Consider the following 20,926-nt stretch of genomic DNA (forward strand, 5'->3'; position numbering starts at 1 on the left):
TTACACTTCCTCTGTCTTCCTTCCATTTTCTTCACAAACATATTTCTCCTAAAATTGTATTGCCAGAGATGACAATTTATTTTGTGGGTTACTCCAGCACAAATGACATCCTTAGTAAATTTTATTTACTCACAGCCAGTGGGGGAGGCAATGATCAGATGAATGACAGAAATGTTTCTTTGTAAGAACGAATAAGTGGATGATATAGTAAACAGGTAGAAGGCCTTTTAAAATCAGAAATTCTTGATGTAAAATGTCCTATTCTATAAAACATACATTTTATTTGTACTTGCTACTTACTGTAGTTATAACAGCCAAAGTTAGAGCAGGAAAAGACATAGCTTCTGATTTGATGTGGTGACTAACATATAACTATGTGATAATCATGGTTTCAGATTTATTAAACTGAAGCATAGAAAGTCAACATTTATTTATGTTGAAAAATGTCCCAAACTAGCCACTTCTTATGTTTCAATATAAAAGGATGCCTTGACTCAATGGCCCAGGTGCAGGGGTATGAGATGGGGAGTGGTGAGGGTGACTTTCTTTCTTGTCTAGGTTCACAATTAGAACTCCCTTTGTCCAACTTGATATCTATCTTGATATATACCCTTACATTTGACTCTTCTTCTTGTAATGCAAGTGCCTGACTTAAGTTTGATAGGCAAATCCTCCACTTCAAAGATGGCTATAGACCAAGAATAAACACATTGCCAGCCAGGCTGCCCATCCCTCCTTTTTTTTTAAGAGGTCTTGACTAATTTTCATAACTGACCATTTGGGTCATTTGACTTTTCTCTTCCTGTGTTTTAATATTCCTGCTCTTGTGTTTTAAATTCACTAACAAAAATTGAGACTGAGAATCCCTGGGTCCCAACCTCAACCTCAATCAAAGCAGAACTCAGACCCCCAGACTGCGCTCTGTCTCTCTCTCTTTCTCTTTGCTTGAGAACTCACAGTTTGCCCCAGGCAGTGCCTTCTACACTTCACAACTTGTAAGTAATAAACCTCCTTATTTTTTCAGTTTCCTGATGTTTATTACTGAGGTTGTCTTGCAGTCATAATAACCACAACGGCCAGTCCAGCCACAACACTGGTTATTGCTGGTTATCAGTAGGATGAGCCTGGCACACTATATATATTCCTACATAAACAAAATGCTTTGATAAAATATATTGTAGTGATCAGAAGATTGAATATTAGAGTTCAAGTTTTACCACATACATTTGTCCTGTAGTTAGTACTCTCCGCATTATTTGAGTGACTGTAATTTCTTTGTTAGGCCAAAAACAAAACAAAACAAAACAAAAAAGGCATGAGATAAATATATTCTACAGAGAAATTGTTAATGAGAAGAAAAAGCCATATATGCCTGTCCTATCCCATTCATAGATCAGAGCTGGAATTCTAAGCTGAGGCTCATAGCCAGTACTAAATGAAATATAGACATTTAAAATTGCAACTAAAAACTTTAGTTTTGCTTTCTAAAATGAATCACTTTACTTTGTTAGCCAAATATCACTAAATGCTGACAAGTTAATTAGCTATTCCTAGAATCCATGAGATACTGAAGTGCACCTTAAATTAATAAGAAGGGAAATAGATAGTAATCCAAGAATTAATCAAAGATGTCCTAATTTTTAGTTTCCATTTTCCAAAAAGCCTATTAGAAAAAGAATATTTCTTGAGAAAAAAATAATGCATTCCTTCTGAATTGACCAGTCTCCTCACTGCTAATTATTTAGTACAACTGTGCTCTTCATTACAATTGATTGAACCTGAAATCAAATGTTAAAAATTTTTATCAATAGCAAGAATTTTAGCATTTTATCAATAGCACACACATCTATATCTATATATAGAAAAAGACTAGAGAATATTCAAGAATTAATTGTGAGTTAAACAGCTTTGCTTTAGATTTGCAGACAAACTTTTTATTTAATACTTAAGCCATATGGATGTAAATACTACCTGTTACTGCAATTAGAAGTATAGCACCTATTTATAATCAATGTGAAATCAAATTAGGTGATGCCATAACACAGACATAGACATTCAGTACCTTTTGCATTACAATATGTTCACTGGTGTTTTGAAGAAGAACAGCAATCAGTATGCAAAAACTACTGGGCCAGATCATGTCAATTTCTTTAAAAAACAGATGTGCAGTTTTTATGGTTCACTCAAGAGTAGCAAGCACATTATTGTTTCCAGAGTGCATACATTGAAACAATTATAAAGATGTCAAAATTGTTTCATTGCTCTTTTTCCAATAGGTGTGGTGGAAATTTGTCATGATTTTAGTCACATGGCAAGATTTGAATACTTCTTATTTATGTTGAAGTAAATTCTCATACCATTGTTATTTCTGACCTAGGTGTAGATCAGAAAGTTGCTTTCCTAGCTTCTTGTACAGCTAGGATGTTTCATAATGGGTCCATCGTCTCAATTCTAAATATAAGATTTTCATCTAGAAAAGAGGAATGAAGGCAGCAAACACCATACATTATCCAAGTATGGCAAGGATAATGGCCAAATCACGTGGACATCAGGGCCAAAATGCAAAAAGTTTCTGGCATCCTGTACTCACACCAACAGTGTAAAATGGCAGTCATGGAGTCTTCAATGGAATGTCCCCATGTTGTGATTTGTGGACATGTAGTAATCTCTATGTCTGACTTATTAACCCACCTAAAAACCCAAATATCTTTCAGTAAATTCCATTTATATTTTAAATATGGCTAGTTTCTTTTTTCTTTTCCTTTTCTTTCTACCTAAATATACTCACTGTATCAGAAATTGACGGAAGACATGGTTACAGGCAGTGGAACCTCATGTAAATGAAAATCCATCCCTGGTTATCTGGTCTGATTATATTCCCAGTCAGGGAGGACCCAGCTGATATTGAAAGGTAGCACTTCACCAGGCAAAAGAAAAAGATTTAAATTTTCAAGCATGGTTACTGATATAAACTACCTACACTTAATGTTTCTAGTGACATGATATGGGCATAAAAAATACAAGGTGTACAGGATAGGCTGATTACTTCTAATTTCACTGTAGCCTTAGAAAAGGATAACTCTTTTCTCCCAATTTCTCAACTGGGGAATAATAAGATAAATAAGAGTTGTCTATGGTTCTGCTGAAAGAATTTATCTCAATGTCACTGCAGACTGAAGTAACCAAAAGTCAAATTCAAAGCTGGCAGACATTTATTTTCATTTGAATCATCAGCTTCACTAAAGTTTTTATTAAAATCTCAGTGAATTATTGTAAAAGTATGAGAACTTGAGAACCGTGATGGAGGTAGAGATCATGCAACAAATTCCCAAATCCTACAGAACTACCATTGCCAGCAATAGTTACTCCTCTTCCTCTCTCTCATGTTTTGCTAAAATGTTCTACAATAATCTGTTTCAGTCAGGTGCCTCATTGGGGGCGTAGATATTCCTGTACCCTCACTCCAGCCTTACTTCATTTCCTTCAGTTTTATACTCAAGTCAATTACTGTTTGTTTAGGAGTGGATGAGGTTGGGCAAAACTAGAATAAAATTTTATAGCAAACTAACTTCAAGATTTTGCTTGAAGATATTACCAAAAATGTAGAGAATGTATGTGGAAATAGATCCTGATGATTTTAGGTCTTTAAGAGCTTAACATAAGAAGTATTATGCATATACATACCAGAGAGTCCAAATTCAATGCACTAGTTAAGTGGTGGAAAACTTTCTCTGTAAAAATCCTGACAGTAATTATTTTAAGCTTTTACAGACTACATTATTAAGATTTATCTGGCTTCTCAACCTAAATGTCCATTGACAGATGAATGGATAAAAAAGGTGTGGCACGTACATAAAATGGATTATTACTCAGCCATAAAAAGGAAAAAAATTGAGTTATTTGTAGTGAGGTGGATGGACCTAGAGTCTGTCATACAGAGCAAAGTAAGTCAAAAAGAGAAAAACAAATACCTTATGCTAACACAAATATATGGAATCAGAAAAATGGTACTGATGACCCTAGTGGCAGGGCAGGAATAAAGATGTAGACGTAGAGAACGCACTTGAGGACACGACGGAGGAGAGGGAGGCTGGGACATAATGAGAGAGTAGCACTGATGTATATACACTACCAAATGTAAAATAGATGGTTAGTGGGGAGCTGCTGCATAGCACAGGGAGATCAGCCTGGGACTTTGTGATGACCTAGAAGGGTGGGATACAGAGGATGGGAGGAAGACTCAAGAGGGAGGAGATATGAGGATGTATGTATATACATATAGCTGATTCACTTTGTTGTACAGCAGAAACTAACACAACATTGTAAAGCAATTATATTCCAATAAAGATGTATTAAAGAAAAAGATTTATTTGGCTTCTATGTAGAAAATAGACTTGTAGGAGTGTTAGCAGTAGTGGAGAACCAATTAGGATAAGGTTCTATAGCACAATGAAGAGTTGATGATGACTTAGTTTAGACTGGTAACAGTGGTGGTAGTGGGCTAGGGTGGTAGTGGTGGTCATAATAATAGTAGTATTGAATAGGGTTGTTGTGAACACCTCCATGGTAGTAGTGATGGTGGTGGTGGTGTTCTAGGGTAATTGTTTCTATTTCTGTTTCTAATGATGGTTGTTTCTATTTCCTCCTCTGTAAGATGAGGTTATATGGCTCCTAGAGTGGCAATAAGAATGAAATTAACTGAAACATTAGAAAAGCGATAATGTGCTGAACAAAGTAAGCACACAATAAGTGCTGACAATCTATTATCTTGTTTCCATAACCACTAACCTAACTTACTGTTCCACTTTCTAACTCTGTGTGGCATGCCCACTCATACCAAGTGAGGTTCTCTTCTCTAGTAACACTGGATCACACATCTTCCATTGAACATGCTGTATATTCTTTTTTGTTTCTCCAAAATTTTATTTTAATTTAAATTACAGGGCCAGCCAGATAATCTGATAAGAAATTTACTTCTCAAAAGAAAAGAAATGCTTCCATGGCATTGTTAACAATTGTATACATCTCCACCTTCTTTTTTAAGGGTTAGAAATTACACTGAGTAACTGACTTATGTAAAATTAAACCTTTGTAACACAAAAAGAAACCACTTCCAGCATAATAGTTTTGGTAATATGAATATATTAAATGATCATAACTTCAAATGCAACTTTTCAACTTTGAATGTTTTCACATTTTTGTTTAAAAACAACAAAAAGACCAAAAGTCTTAACTATCCCCAGATTCCACTGTGGTAGTAACACATCAGTGTTTTCTTTGACACGCTGCACCCCTCACTGGCTTCCACACAAAGGCTCTAGTGCTATCACAGCACTGCCAAAGTGGAAGCTGTTGTTTCAAGTTCTAAGAACCAGCTTGGCAAGGAAACCTTTCTTCCACTTGGTGTAATTAATGTCTGCACACTAAATACAGATACTCAGCACTGGACCACGAGAACCAGAATGATGCATCACAGTCAAGTCTGCCTTCCTAAACATCTTGGATATTTTCATTTCAGGGATTGCTTTCTCTACTTCCAATAGAAAAACGTGAATTATTTTACACAGATTTTGGTAAAGACAGCCTCAGGAAAACCAATTATAAATGTAGACTGCCATTTCAATTAAATAGAATTATATACATCTATATTTTCTGGAGTTATTTTCCTAACTGGTGCTCCTAGAAGGAGATCTTAAAGCCTGTTGAAACATCAATTGGGAGTCTCACTTTACTGGCTGATAAATAATTCAATTAGTAAGAGGCTAGCAAAGAATAATTATATAAATTTCTTAATCAGCTACAGCCATGCTGAATTCAAACTGGCAAACTGTGATTTTTAAGTTGTTAGTTGTGATCTTCATATCACTAAGATGAACAGATACCATTCTAATAACTTTACGAAGATATATTCTAGGAGACGTTGTTCTGCTGTGGTCACAGTAACAAAAAAGTGGTGCAAAATCAGTTACTTTATAAATACTGATAATTTGCAGCATTAAGGAACAGGACATTAAAAAAAATAAATTTCCCCGTAGGACACCTATGACTAGGAACTCTTTTTTTCCTAAGAGAAGCCAAGGTTTTAATTATTCAGTTTCACAGCTATTGTACTGGATTACTTACTCTAAGAAAGAAAAGGTGCTCTACAGAGGTCTCCCACACACACAAAGAATCACTGTTAATTTAGCATAATCGATATCATTCATAGATCTGGAGAACTCAGACTCATTTCAAATGAATAAGGCCAATATTATGCAGGAAAGTGTAGCTGACTGAGTTCCAGGTCTGTATTGTGGCCTACTGATGGCACCCCATTAGATAACTGAATACAAAGGATTGGTTTACTTTTTTTCTTTTAATGCTGTGATACTTAAATGTTAAATCAGCATTTTCAGGTGATCTGAAGTATTTCAGTTACATATGAGCATTCATTTTTTGCAAAAACTCAATATTAGGTAATAGTTACATACTAATACAATAACATTCCTCTGCTGTACAAATTAAATCATTTAAAAGAAATGAGCATTCTAAGAATTACATACAAAAAACCTGTAAGCATTGTTGAAATGAAATGCGAGGTGTCGTTGCTAGCTCTACTGTTTCAAAATACCTTCAAAAAGTAAAATTAACAAATACACTTCAACATATCCAGGTTTACAAGTCTCAAGAAAATCAAATGTCAAAAAATTCTAGAAAGCTGTGAAAAGCATATATACATTTTCCTTATGAAGCTTCACACTTTTGAGAAGTTGCTAAGTTTCAGTATCAATTTATTTGTGTGTCAACTTTATCCACCCAAGAAGCTCACATCTTGGATACAGTTCCCCTATGATTTCAAATAAAGCTCTGCACGATCTTCCATGAGCGAAGGCACAGAATCTTACCAGGAGTCCGCGCTCAGATCTTTAACAAAGATAAATGCAAACAGGCAGGTTTACTCTGATAATATCAATGCCCTCTTCCCCTAACACACACTGTCACCTATGCATTTGCCTTCACGAACCTAGCCATGTTCAGAACTTCTATAGCAAACAGTCTTTGAATTCTGAAATGACACAAAGATCAAGAAAAAGTCCACGTGTGCTCTAGTGTGCAAGAAAGCAGCAGCTATGTTCTCCAACTCGGACTAAAAAAAACAAAAAAGGTAAAATGAAAACCGTTCACTTAACAGCAGATTAGCAGTAATGTTCCTCATGAATCGATAACAGTGCCTGATGCTGAATAGCTAACAGCAAATGCTGAATTTGGATTTAATATTTTAGGTGTTTACTGGAAATTAGGCTTCTTGCTGAGCTGGTCTCTTCAAATCCCTGATCTGTTTAACTAAATAGGTCTTCTCATCGTTAAACTGTTCATCCTCGGTCCTGTCATTCTGGAACTTGCTGAGGAACTCTATAAGTTTGGTCTGGTTCTTGAGGAGGATGTCTAGGATGGGCTGCGTCTTGTTAGGATTGGCTACGAACACCTTAAAAACGTGGAAGGCCTCAAACTGGATGTTACGGCTTTTGTCTCGTAGAAGGTTCATCATTAATTTGAGGTTCTCGGGTTTACTGATGTATTTTGTCATAATTGTGAAGTTGTGTCTGTCTAATAGTAGTTCACCGAGAAGCTTGAGTGACTGTCTTTTTGTCACATAAGTTTCTGAATGAAGTAACTTCTCGTATTCACTGAAGAATCTATCATAATGTTGTTCCAAAAATTCTGCACTGAGCAATTTATGTCTTGTAAGTAAATCCTTGAATGTGGCAAATGCATCTGAAGCTATGTCAAATGTCGACATTTCCACATATCTGAAGAAATCATAAAACTGTTCTGACCACAAAATGATTTTTGCAAGTGGTTCATGTCTGATGCATTCTCTTAACATTATTCCACAATTTAGAGCTATTTCTGGAGACTCATACCCTTTCAATAACATGAACAAAATATTCTGTTGGGTGCAGATGTACTCAACAGTAGGAGTTCTTGTACCAATTTGTCTTCTGAGAATATTGTTGAAAATTTGAGCCACATCTTTCTTGCCCTCAAAGTCAATGAGCTGTAAATCAGCTACTAGGGTGCTAAGGAGCCCACTATTATATAGTTCTTGAGCGAGTTGTGCCACTGCTTCTGTCTGTGGCTCTTTTTCATTTGTGCCATACAGAATTTCCTTCATGGCAACCAGATTTTTGGAAACTTCCTCTGTAGCCTTTTCTGCTTTTTTGTCAGAAATGTCTTGCTTTTCCAGCACGGCCATGCTCTCCTTCAGGTTCTTCACGATGTCTGCAGGAGATTTGTGAGATTTTCCAAATGGGAACGGCATGGCGGCAGCGACAGGCGCCTCACTGCGCTCTGCCTGCTTTACGGGGCTGGGCCGGGCGCCTCCCTCTCCGCCTCCGCGTCGTCGCCGTCCCCGTCCTCGGCCGCCGCCGCCTCGGGCTGCTCGCTCGTCCCCGCGGCGCGGCTCGGGCGTTCGGCCCCTCCGTTGTCTTCCGCCCGCTCCTGCTCCCGGCGACAGGATCCCGCGGCGGCGGCGGCGGCTGCGCGAGCGGACGGCGGCCCAGGGGCTCCCGCGGCGGCCGCCGCACTGCTGCGCTTCGCTGGCTCGCTCGGGCTGCGGCTGAGGCTCTGCTGCGGGACCCCGCGCTGCCTTCGCCTTCGCCTTCGCCCGGCTCCCGGAGGCTCAGACTCTCCCAGGCCGCGCCGCTCCCCACTCCCGGCCCGAGCCCGGCTTTTTCTGTATATTCTTTTTTGAACATCACACTTTCAATGAGTAATTCACCTTACCAGGACATTCTACTTCCTCATCTTCAACTATTTGATTAATATATGTCTTTCAAAGTACAATAAAAAATTACCACTTTTAAAGCTTTCTACCTCCTTCGAAAAAATATTTTCTATAAATAAGTGCCTGCTGAATAGAATTCTTCAGTCACTTAGCATTTGATCATTTACTAAATTATGAAAATAAATAAAAAATATATTGAAAAATACATCAATAAATGCATGCACAATGTAATATAGACCACTATAATGTCCTTATTCACCAGTGATAAATTAAAAAGCCAAAAAAGTATTACTACGCCATAGCCAATTTTATATATATATATATATATATATATATATATATATAAAAACCCGTACAAGTAATTTTTTTTCCTCAGGGATTTCCAAAATGCTTACAATATTTAAGACACAGTCATTTTTACTTCTTATAGTTTTTGGATCAAAAGTATAAAAGGGAAAATAGAATAAGAGCACCAATTACTTTTATAAAATTTAAGTTAATTCCATAGTTTTAGTCATGGGGAAATAATTACATGAATAATTATTACATGTGTAATGTGTCTTTGTTAGGATGAATACAACTTTATTATTTGTGTGTTATTATTATCAAGGATGAAGGCGCTAATATACGTTTTCTCCTCATTGAAAGAACATCATTAGATTCATTTATTTTGACAGGTAGAACATTCTGGAATAAATAAAGTAGACATATGAGTCAAGTTCATCTGAAGTAAATTTAAAGTCGGAGAAATTAATCAATAATGAGGTAATGGAATTTTAGATGAGTTGCAGGATGATATGGATTTTGTCATGTTAATATCATCATGTATAACTGGGAACATCTGCTATCTGCCTTATTCTGTGTGGTAAAGCGAAACTTCATATATCCATATAATAACACAGTAAGTCTTGTTACTCAAAAGATCTTAACTAACCCCAGTCAAGTGAATGCTCTGAGACAGTAAGTGATGGATGAGCCTTAGTTAATCTCTGTAATATGATTTATAATCCACCTGGCATTGTTGGACATAGTATTGCTAGGACTGTAACATGGAAGCAATACAGTAATATTACATCAACTTTTTGGTGTGTTTCCTGATTTGATTTAGATACTTTTAAAGTTTTATTCTCCCTTTTTTAAAAAATATGATTTCAAATATATTGTAACCCTTCAGTAATGAAATAGTTTCTCAAAGAAAATGCCAATATATGTGGAAGAATTATAGCATTATTTTAAGGACAATACTTGGGTTTATACAAACCAGAATTCAAACCCTGCTTTAGCAACTTCCCAAACTCTTGACGTTGAGTAAATTTATGATTGCAGATTCAGTTTGCTTAACCAAAAGAGGTGTTGTAAGAAGAAGCGTTATCAAGAAGACACATGTAATCTGCTTTGTTTAGGAAACATGTAGTAAATAAATCAATAAGTTGAAACTACTATCATTACTTAAATTGTAAAAAATAAAGTTTTACTTCACAACTGAGTCATTTTTTGTGTTCTATCTAGGAAGAAATAAAAAGATTTTTGCATAAAAAGCATATTTATTTTCTTGTGAAATATAATCTAAATATCATCTATGCTTTAGGAATATCTAATCAGTGCTAATTTCAAATGGAAATACAAAAAGTTGGGAAAACTGTAATGCTTAGTTACATATATTTAATAAATATTTACTTATTATCACTGTTTGGTAAGATCACATATATATTAATGCTTTCAAATTATTTATTATTAGGATGAATTCAATTACTCAGATCTCTCCAATCCTCAACCTTTATGCCTATGCTTGCCTGTACGGTGCATTGGTAGTTGTTATTACTTTGAAGCAATTCACTTCAAGGTTTCATTTTTTTTAAGATTTTAAGTTACTTGAAGTGAAAAAACATATGTTTTTAAAAACTTTCTTCAACATCTACTCAAAACAGAGCTTTCCCTAATGGCCAGTGAAAAATACCAACATATTTTCTTTTTATCATTTTATTGTTATGGAAATATTAAACTGGGGAGATTGTTTCAGATGTTTTGATTGTTAAAAATCTCTAAGTGATTTTTTCAAATTATCTTTATCCAATTCTGAGCCCAAAATATCTGTGAAGGTGTCAAGTTTATTATCTTCAGTCAAATAATTTGGAAAGGGGTCAGATCTTGACTCAGTTATTCAGTCATACTAACAGCATGAAAAAGAGTGTAGAAAACTTTTAGAACCCTCAACCTAGAAAAATGCAGGCACAGTTCACCTGTGTTCATGCATCACCTGTGCTGGTGAAAAGAAACTCACTTGGGTGCCATACAATTCATTTAACCAATGGAGAGGTTTCATCCAGAACAGAAACAGAATACTTTAAAATATCAGCTCTTGAGAGCTGTAATGCTCTTTAGCAGACTCAGCAAATGAATCAGAAATCCAGAATCCCAGAATTAAGTAGTTTTTACATTTGCTTGAAAAAGTGTTCTAATCCCTTTGCACTTTTGTTTTCTTAAATATATAGTGAAATTAATGTCAGTTCTTGTTTGCAAATGCCAACATAAAATTACATATACATGTTAAATATTACTTATTATTTTACTAATATTCCAAAAATTATATAAAGTTTCAGATTTAGCCATAAATGAAACAGCATTTAAAGATATAAATATTTGCATATTATAAATATGAGCCTTAATCCTCGAGAAAATTCATTTATGAAACAATACAAACTGAGAAATTGTTCCATTACCATGAATATAGTGATGATTATGATGAACAGCTTAGGATGCTGATGTAAGGGAGAGAAAGAAGGAGGAGGATGAAGGAGGAGGATAAAGGAAACTACAGGTTTTTTGTTGTACAGAGTTATTGATGATAATAGATTATTCTCTAGTAGAAAAACAAAACCATGCTGTTTTTTATGATTATCAATGGAAAATGTATTCATTAAGAAATGCAAAATAAAATAATATTCCTGAGATGAGAAGTGACTAGATTTCAGACCTTTGTCTCCAACTAATCCAGATGGATTATGAAACAAAGACTGAAAGATAAACAAAGATTTTTTAAAAAAGTGACAGCTCACCCAGACATGTATAATGTTTCCACCAGAACAAACTTTATGAATAGTTTTTCCTTTATCCTTTTTAATTTTGTTTTAATTTTTATTTTTATAGTAATATTAAATTTTATGACAATCAAATGGCAAGTTCAGCCATAATATTTTAATGATAAACTACTATGTCAATGAGAAAGTTATTTTTCTTATATATCCTAAAGAAACAGTCTCAGATATGGTCAGAACATGTGTCTGTGAATTATTTTAAAGTCGTTTATTTGAATGATTTTTTAAAAATTACCAAATATATGTTATTTCTAAGCAATCGTATATTTTGCTTAATTGGATGTTAAAGAGCAAATACTGGCAAGAGCTATATTTAAATATGCTTTTTATAGTCTCTTACTATATTATGAGAATAATCACATATATATTCTATGTTAAGTACTATATATACATATATACACACATATGTATGTAATATGTATAATACATTCACACTGTATATACATCATATAAATGGGAGAAAGAGACAATATACCCTGAAATATTCATTGTTATTAAATTTAACTTGTGAATCTGTAAGAAAATACTTTGATATAATGTTACATCATCAATAAGGAACAGTGAAAATTTACCCTATTTTAAAGTAAAAGTAAGTTTCCTGGCTAGATTGAGTGAATATTATTTAGGGTGTCCATGTATTTTGTAGTTAAATATAATTCAAATATTTTGATTTACTATTTATTCATTCATTCATTCATTCATTCATTCATTCATGATTCATGTACTTACTGAGCACAAAACTCAATTAGCCACTCAAAGAGCCACAGTTTAAAAGTACATGCAAATAAGAGGAAGAAGATGCATAGGAAATGCAACAAATTTAATCAAATCTATGACTTGGAGTGTACAAAATGGTGGTAAATATATATTCATTTACACATATATTCTTACCCTGGAGGCCTAGTAGGGAAAATAAGTAAAATGGGTGGTTTGCTTGAAAGAAAGTTGCAATAAACATTTCACAGGGATCAGTGGTTTAGTGGAGACATCCTTTAACAAAATCATTACATTCTGTACAAGGCAGAATATCATCTCAAAATTTCCTTGATCATATAAGTCATAAATTTAAAACAGGGCAAAAATTTTCAATTTGTTGCCAGACAAGACAGAACACTCTCCACAGCAGCTTTATGAAATTGTTTGCAGGAAAGCTCTAAGCCATTCCCACAAAAGAAGGCATCTTGTCATGAGTACTTGCTTCAGCCCCTCCAGAATGTTTTATAAATGCAATCATGCAGCTTGTAAGCATGCTAAGATTGACTTCTTTCACTCAAATCAATGATTTTGAGATTCATTCCAGTTGTTGTCTGTGTCAATGCTTGCTGAGTAGCTTTCCCTTGTGTGGATATGCCAGATTTTACATAATCAATTCGCTTAAGGGCAATTTATTCATTAAAGGACATTTGGGTTATTGCTGTTGTTTGACAATTGTGAACAAAACTGCTATCAATATTTGTGAACACTATTTAGTGTGAACATGAGTTTTACTTTCTGTAGGGAAAATACCTAGGAAGGAATCCTGGATTATGTACTAAGTGTATGCTTAACTTTACAAGGACCTGCCGAGCTGTTTTTCAGAATGATTGTACCATTTTACATTCCTGCTGGAAATATATGCAAATTCTACTTGTTCCACATCTTTGTTAAGACTTGATATTGTCAGTTTTTGTTTTTAATTTTACCCATTCTAATACATAGATAGTGGTATATCATTGCTGGTTTTTTGGGTTTTTTTTAAGATTTTTTTGGTGTGGACCATTTTTAAAGTCTTTATTGAATTTGTTACAATGTTGCTTCTGTCTCATGTTTTGCTTTCTCGGACATGAGGCATGTGGGATGTTACCTCCCCCATTAGAAATTGAACCTACACCCCCTGCATTGGAAGGCAAAGTCTTAACCACTGGACCACCAGGGAAGTCCCTCTAGTGCTTTTAATTTGAATTTCCTCAATGGTAATAATAATTAAGCATTTTTTTGTGTTCTCATTTGCCAACTGTGTATATTTCTTAGTGAAATTTATGCTGAAGAACTTTTCTCATTTTAAAATTGTTTTAAATTTATTTTTGATTTTGGTGGGTCTTTATATATTTTGTATTTATATCTTTTGTCAAATATGCAGTTTTCTCTGAATATGTAGCCCATTCTTTCAATATCTTGACAGTGTCTTTCACGGAGCAAAAATTTTAGGTTTTTATTGAAACTAATTTGTTCAGATATTTTTCTTATTCTATTATTCTGCATTAATATGTCTAAGAATTCTTTTCCTAACTAAATGTCATGGAGATTTCTTTTCTATGTTTACATCTAAACTGTTATAATTTTATTTATTTATTTATTGGCTGTGTTGGGTCTTCCTTGCTGCTTGTAGGCTTTCTCTAGGTGCGGGGGATGGGGGCTACTCTTCCTTGTGGTGCTCTGGCTTCTCAGCGCTGTGGCTTCTCTTGATGTGGAGCCTGGGCTCTAGGAGCATGGGCTTCAGAAGTTGCAGCATGTGAGCTCTAGAGCACAGGTTCAGTAGTTGTGGCACACAGGCTTAGTTGCTCCACAGCATGTGGAATTTTCCTGGACCAGGGATCGAACCCATGTCCCCTGCATTGGCAGGTGGATTCTTAACCACTGTCCCATGAGGGAAGTCCCTATAATTTAATATTTTATATTTATATTTATAATCTATTTCAGTAAACTTTTTATGTGTGAAATTCAAATCAAGATTCTTTTATTGCATATTGATGTTCAGTTGTTCTAGTACCACATGTTGAAGTAACCATACTTTCTCTATCGAAATGCCTTTGTAAATTTGGTGAAAATTAATTATCCATAATTATGTAGGTCTATTTCTAGACTTCATTTTGTTTCATTATTGTATTTTGGGATTTCTTTCTCTATTTTTAAAATAAATAAATTCTACTAGGATTTTGACTAAAATTGTGTGAAACATATGGATCAATTTGTTTAGAATCCATATCTTAATATCAAGCTTTCCAATCCATGAACATACTACATCTCATCATTTATTTAGGATGATTTTTTTATTATTTAAAAAAATTTCACTGTATGCATCATGTACATGTTTTCCTTGGTTTCTGCTTAAGTATTTCATTTTATATATATATGTATATATACATATATTTTCATTACATAACTGTATTTCCATATATCTGTATCCCCATATTTCATTTTAAAATTATTAATTGCTAGCATACAAAAATCATGACTGATTTTTATGTATTATGTTTATATCATGTGCCTTTACTAAATTAACTAATTGGGTCTAGGGGCTTACTTTGAGAATTCCTTACAATTTTTAGATGAGTAATTACATGCTATCTTATAGAAAGCTGTTATAAAAGAGAGGTTTTACAATGTTTATGAAGGTTGAACATTCACAAAACTTATGAATACTAATTTAACTTCTATGAATACGTTTTAAAGGAAATTTGTACAAATACCCCAGAAGATAAAGACTGGATTATTTATAATGTAACATTTGCAATAGCAAAGGGTAGGAACAATCTAGATTTTAGAACTGCATTATATTCATACAATAAATTATTATACAAAATTAAGCAAAGAACTATACAAAACATACCAGTGAAACTCACGAACACGTTTGAGCAAACACAGCATGTTGTAGAAATTTACTTTCAGTATACAACCCTATAAAATATACAGAATGTGTGATAGTGTACTATACATTATTTAAGGACATATTTATATATACAGTAAAATTGTGATGCTTGGAAATAAACACTAAATTAAACATGATCGCTAACATACACTGTTTTATACCTGAGAGTATAGTACAAAGCAAATAGTGATTTAGAATTTGCATAATGGAATACTTTTAAGCTAGATAATAAGCAATGGTTATTCCTAACTTTTTGCATGGCATGTTACTGTTTTAAAAAAAATTCACCAATATGATGTCTGTAATTCTGAATTCTATAAAGCATCTTTTAAAACTAAGCTAAAGCTATTCGACTTCACAGATGCCAGACATGACTTCTTCAGATATTTTCCACTTCTGCTCCTTCAGCATTGTCATTGCTTCACCAATGAATAATAGCCCATGGGAAAAGATTCTCATCAATAAAGAAGCCCAAAGAACAGCCATTTCTCTAACACAGAAACCCCAAATGCCACTATTTAGCTCTTTCAGATTGACCATATTTCAGGACAGACAGCAGCAGTATTTATCATTTGTGGCTAAAAGGTTGGTTGAAGTGGTTCTCCTGCACAGGAATGAAGAAATGGTTTAAGAATTGATTGATGCATCACATAAAACACCATCAGTGACAGACTATCTAACTGTCAATTGTCAGTGATTAGCAAATTTATTGAGAAAAGTTTCCCTGGATAAGAGAAAGAGAACAATAACATCTGAACCTACAAACATAGAGTCATGGACACTTACAGAGAAACAGAGATGTTGTCAATGATCTTTTGGAGGGGCACTGGACCATAGAAAATCTTCTTTTTCAAAATTGGTACTGTTTGCTATCAGTGATCAGTACATACATACCTAAAACCTATTGTATTACTTAGAGTTGAGTGCATCAATGTTTTGTAATATTTTATTCATAAAATCTAAAAAAACCAGAATATAGATTTTTAAGAAAGATAATGAAATGTTCATAAGAAATATTGCTAAAAAGCATATTCATTATACCATGGGAACTCAGGGAATTTGGAAAGACTTTATAGTGGTAGTGATATTTAAAGGTATTTAAAAGTAAAAGACAGGGAAAAGAGCTAGAGAGAAGCCATGAGATATGTGGAAAAAACAACATGGCAAATGTGATGTTAGTTGATGCGGCATAGAAGGTGTAGAAGTGGTAAGGTCTTCATGTGGAAGATTAGTTTAGTTCTTGTCAGAACGCCTTTGATGCTGTGCAAAAAAAATCTCACCTATCTGTAGACAATATAAACAATTAATTAAACACAACCCTGATTAATTGGAGTTGGCGATCTAGAAGGGAGAGCTCTCATGCCCTATGACAATAGCCAATCTCAACAAGAAGAAGAAAGACTTTCTTTTCTTTCCCGAGTAGAGCTCAGCCAGTGAAAGACTGTCATATGTCAGCCAATGAAAAGACATGGACTCTTTGTCTACCACAGCTCTCCCAACTTCCTTTCCCCCTCTATAAACCAGTTCTCCTCTCCATTTTTGCAGGGAATGTGCATGTGACTCACCATGGATGCAGATCCTGAATTGCAGTGGTTTGCTGATCCTGAATCAACCAATTTATGACTCAAGCTAAGTAAACACCTTTTGGAATGGAAAACATGTAAGCAAAACTGCATTTTTACACCTCTGCTACACCTAAGGCATTTTTATAGCAGATCTTTTTTTCACAATTTTTATTTATATTTAGCTTTTTTTTATTTCTTTTTTTTCTCTTTCTTTCTTTCTTTCTTTCTTTCTTTCTTTCTTTCTTTCTTTCTTTCTTTCTTTCTTTCTTTCTTCTTCTTGGTTGCATTGGATCTTCATTGCTGTGCGCGGGCTTTCTCCAGCTGTGGCCAGAGGGGCCTACACTTTGCTTCAGTGCACAGGCTTCTCATTGCAGTGGCCTCTCCTGTTGTGGAGCAGGGGCTCTAGGCACATGGGCTTCAGTAGCTGTGGCATGTGGGTTCAACAGCTGTGGCTTGCAAGCTCTGGAGCACAGGCTTAGCAGCTGTGGTATACAGGTTTAGTTGCTCAGTGGCATGTGGGATCTTCCCGGTCCAGAGATGGAATCCATGTCTCTTCCATTGGCAGGCAGACTCTTAACCACTGCACCACCAGGGAAGCCCTGTGTTTGGCTTTTATTATACTATATTATTCCAACTTTTCCTTTTAGCTGCCTATATCTACTCAAGTTCAATCAATCATCAAGTTTTGTCAATGTATTGAGAATCAATGTCCTTCCCTCATACTCAGTCACTTCACCCATCTTGTCTCTCAGCTTATGCTGATTATTGTAATAGCCTCCTAACTGAATTTATCAGAAACTAGTGACTCCCAACCTTTAATCTATGATTTCTGTACCTCTGAACTATTGACGTTTTGGATGGATGATTTCTTGTGGTTGTGGGTATCTGTGCTGTTCATTGTAGGATATTTAGTAGTATCCCTGGTCTCTACATGAGATGCCAGTGACACCTCCACTCCTGCCAGTTCTGATGACCAAAGTGTCCTTAGAAATTGCCACATGTTTCCTGGGGAGCAGCATTTCTCCCATTGAAAAATAATGTTCTAATCCATGATTCACATTGCAACTGGGAGTACCTTTAAGAACTTAGAGTTGATTATGTCTTTTCCTAAACTTTTCCTAATTTTCCAATTAAATTTCCAAATCTGTGACCCTGAAATAAAAAGCTTTTCATGGTTTTGTCCTTGAGTGTCTCTTTAGCCATATTTCTCTTAATGGTATATCCTACACTCCACTAGTGTCTTACTGCAAAGCAAACAATCTGCTTATAGCTCCCCAATATCCTTTTCACTTCTTTTCTCAGTGGCTTCTTTTTTTTCTTTTTTCTTGCTGCTCCCTCTGCCTGAAACTTGTTTACCTGCAATCCTTTTTTAAGTGAATAAATTCTACTAAGGCTTTGAAATTGAGCCTGGGTATTACTTTCTCTTGGTAGACACCTCTTGTACTTCAGGTCCAGTTAGGTACTTTCTGATTGTCCTGAATAATTTTGTGCTATGATAAACATAAGTTTTGTTAACTTGATTCATTTCTGAAACTTATTAAGCCCTCTCAGGCTAGGAAAACAATGTTTTGTTTTTCTTCCTAGATTTTGGAGGCAGCCCTCAAAAAGACTTGAATGTCAGTTGACCTGCAAACTGGATCCAGGCAATTGGAGACTCCTTACCTTCCCCCCTCTCCTTAGAAAGTGAGTCCCATTTGTCTTCCCTGCTCCCAGAAACTGCTATAAGGTTACAGTCTTGAGGTAGAAATGTGATGTTGAGACTGTCAGAACATGGTACTTGACTGAATTCAGTTGAGGCTTCTATATATATATATATATATATATATATATATATATTTTTTTTTTTTTTTTTTTTTAAGACTGGCAGGTGGGTGTAGAAATCTACTCTGGCAGCCATCCAGAAGAAGCCTTGTCAGTAAGTTCATTTGTTTATTAAACCTATCACCTACCAATCTGGAGCAGTCTGCCTCTTTCTTCAGTCTCTCTCTGCCTTCTGCATAAGGGGACTGGTTTTGGATTATACTTGGGCAGTTTCTGAGCAGGTTGCAAAGCAACACCATATTCAGCAGAATTCAAGTCAGCCAGATATGATACAATATATTTGGGAACCATTCATCTTTACATGATAAGACTAAAATCAGTAACAAACTAAAACATAACTAACACAGTGGCATAATTATTTATTTCACTTATTAAAATTTAGATTAGGATTTTATTTTCTTATAAATTATCTTATGATTCATTTATAAGATCATTGATCATTTTAAAAATTGAAGTAAAATATATAAAGGCAAAAGAGACATACAGAAAGAGAGGGAGAGAAAGAGAACCTGAGACGGAATAATTAGGTACCAGATATATAAGTATTGCAATTCTACATTCAATATGAATTAAAACCCAGAACCCTTGAATTCCCATAAGACCTCATGATTCACGGACCATTCCATACTGAGTACTCATTCCCTCTGAATTTACCCCTCATTTATTACTGTTTATTTCACTTAATTAGCAATTGGCTTATACTCAGTTATATTGTTTTATATTAAGGTTATGCAATCTCCCCTACCCCACCCTGCAAATTTGTAAGCCTTTCAAGAGCACGTTCTGTCAGAGACCTTGTGTTTATCTTGAACTAAACAAAATAAATGTTTGATAATGAAAGTAATATGTGTATATTTTTTTATTTTATACTTTTACACTAGAAAGGAAAATAAAAGGGTTGGGATTTTTCTGTTAAAATCAATCTGAAAAGGCAAGAATCTTTTTGAAAGCAACAATCTAAATAATTTTCTTTTGAGATAATTTCACTTCATGGAAACAATATTTTTCCTGGTAAGGAAAAAAATCCATGATATTCTACTTTTAGTATTTTACTGTTTTTAATTTCTCCAGAGACTTTGGTAAAACATAAAAATTAAATATGAAAGTACTTTACTGACATGAGTTAAAACTGCCAATTTTGAAAAAATTTATATTTTAGTAGGATAAAACACTATTTTATAAGTGTAAGTATTCCTATCTTAAAATTACTAGGAATATTTTAATAAGCTCATAAAAATAAAAGACATAAAATATTATATTTAGCTAATACAATAAATAATATATTTTATTTAACCATTGCCTGTTTCATAATTTTATTTAAATATAATTATAACAATTAGTATTTTTAGTTTATAAAACAATCTGTCAAAATTATTACACATATATTATCACTCAAAAGAAACCTCTGTAAATGTATCTTATGAAAAATAGTATCCTTTTAAGATACTGTTTTTAATATTTATAATAAAACTTATGAATACAGATTTCTCAGTATTAGCATTTTCCCTCCCTAATGATGACTATATTGACAGTTTTTGTTATGTCCTTCCAGATTTTGTGTTTATTTGTATGTGTTTGTCTACATGTACAAATGTGTGCTGATAAGCTAAAAAAAGGGCCCCTAGAGATATCAGGTCCTAATCTCTGGAACATGTAAATGTTACTTTTTTGGAAGAAAGACTCTTTGCAGATGTTATTAAATCATAGATCTTCAGAGGGGGAAATTATCCTGAATTATCCAAGCAGGTCCTAAATGCGATCATATATGTTCCTATGAGAGGGAGGATGAGAGAGATTTGACAGAAGGAGGGGAGAAGGCAACTAGAAGCTGAGCAGAGATAGATTTGGAGATGCTGGTTTTGGTTTTTGAGATTGTAGTGATGTGGCCACAAGCCAAGGAATGCCAGCCAGCCCCAAGGAGCTCAAAGTTGCAAGGAATGGATTCTCCTCTAGAGTCTCTGGAGGAAATGCATACCTGCTGACACCTTGATTTGGCCCCAGTGATACTTACTTTGTACTCTGACTTCCAGAATTGTAAACAATAAATTTC

The 20,926-nt window shown here is 34.6% G+C and overlaps 1 protein-coding gene across 1 annotated transcript; it reads right to left on the minus strand.

Moving 5' to 3' along the window:
• Nucleotides 1-6,900: 6,900 nt before the first annotated feature.
• Nucleotides 6,901-8,708, minus strand: LOC130837475 (calcium-binding protein 39-like). The gene has a single exon (XM_057710446.1). It carries the CDS (start codon nt 8,300-8,302, stop codon nt 7,277-7,279), a length of 1,026 nt encoding a protein of 341 aa, XP_057566429.1. The 5' UTR covers nt 8,303-8,708; the 3' UTR covers nt 6,901-7,276.
• Between the last annotated feature and the right edge of the window lie 12,218 nt (nt 8,709-20,926).

This window comes from Hippopotamus amphibius, chromosome 15, assembly GCF_030028045.1.
Source record: "Hippopotamus amphibius kiboko isolate mHipAmp2 chromosome 15, mHipAmp2.hap2, whole genome shotgun sequence".
In the NCBI taxonomy this organism is placed as follows: Eukaryota; Metazoa; Chordata; class Mammalia; order Artiodactyla; family Hippopotamidae; genus Hippopotamus; species Hippopotamus amphibius.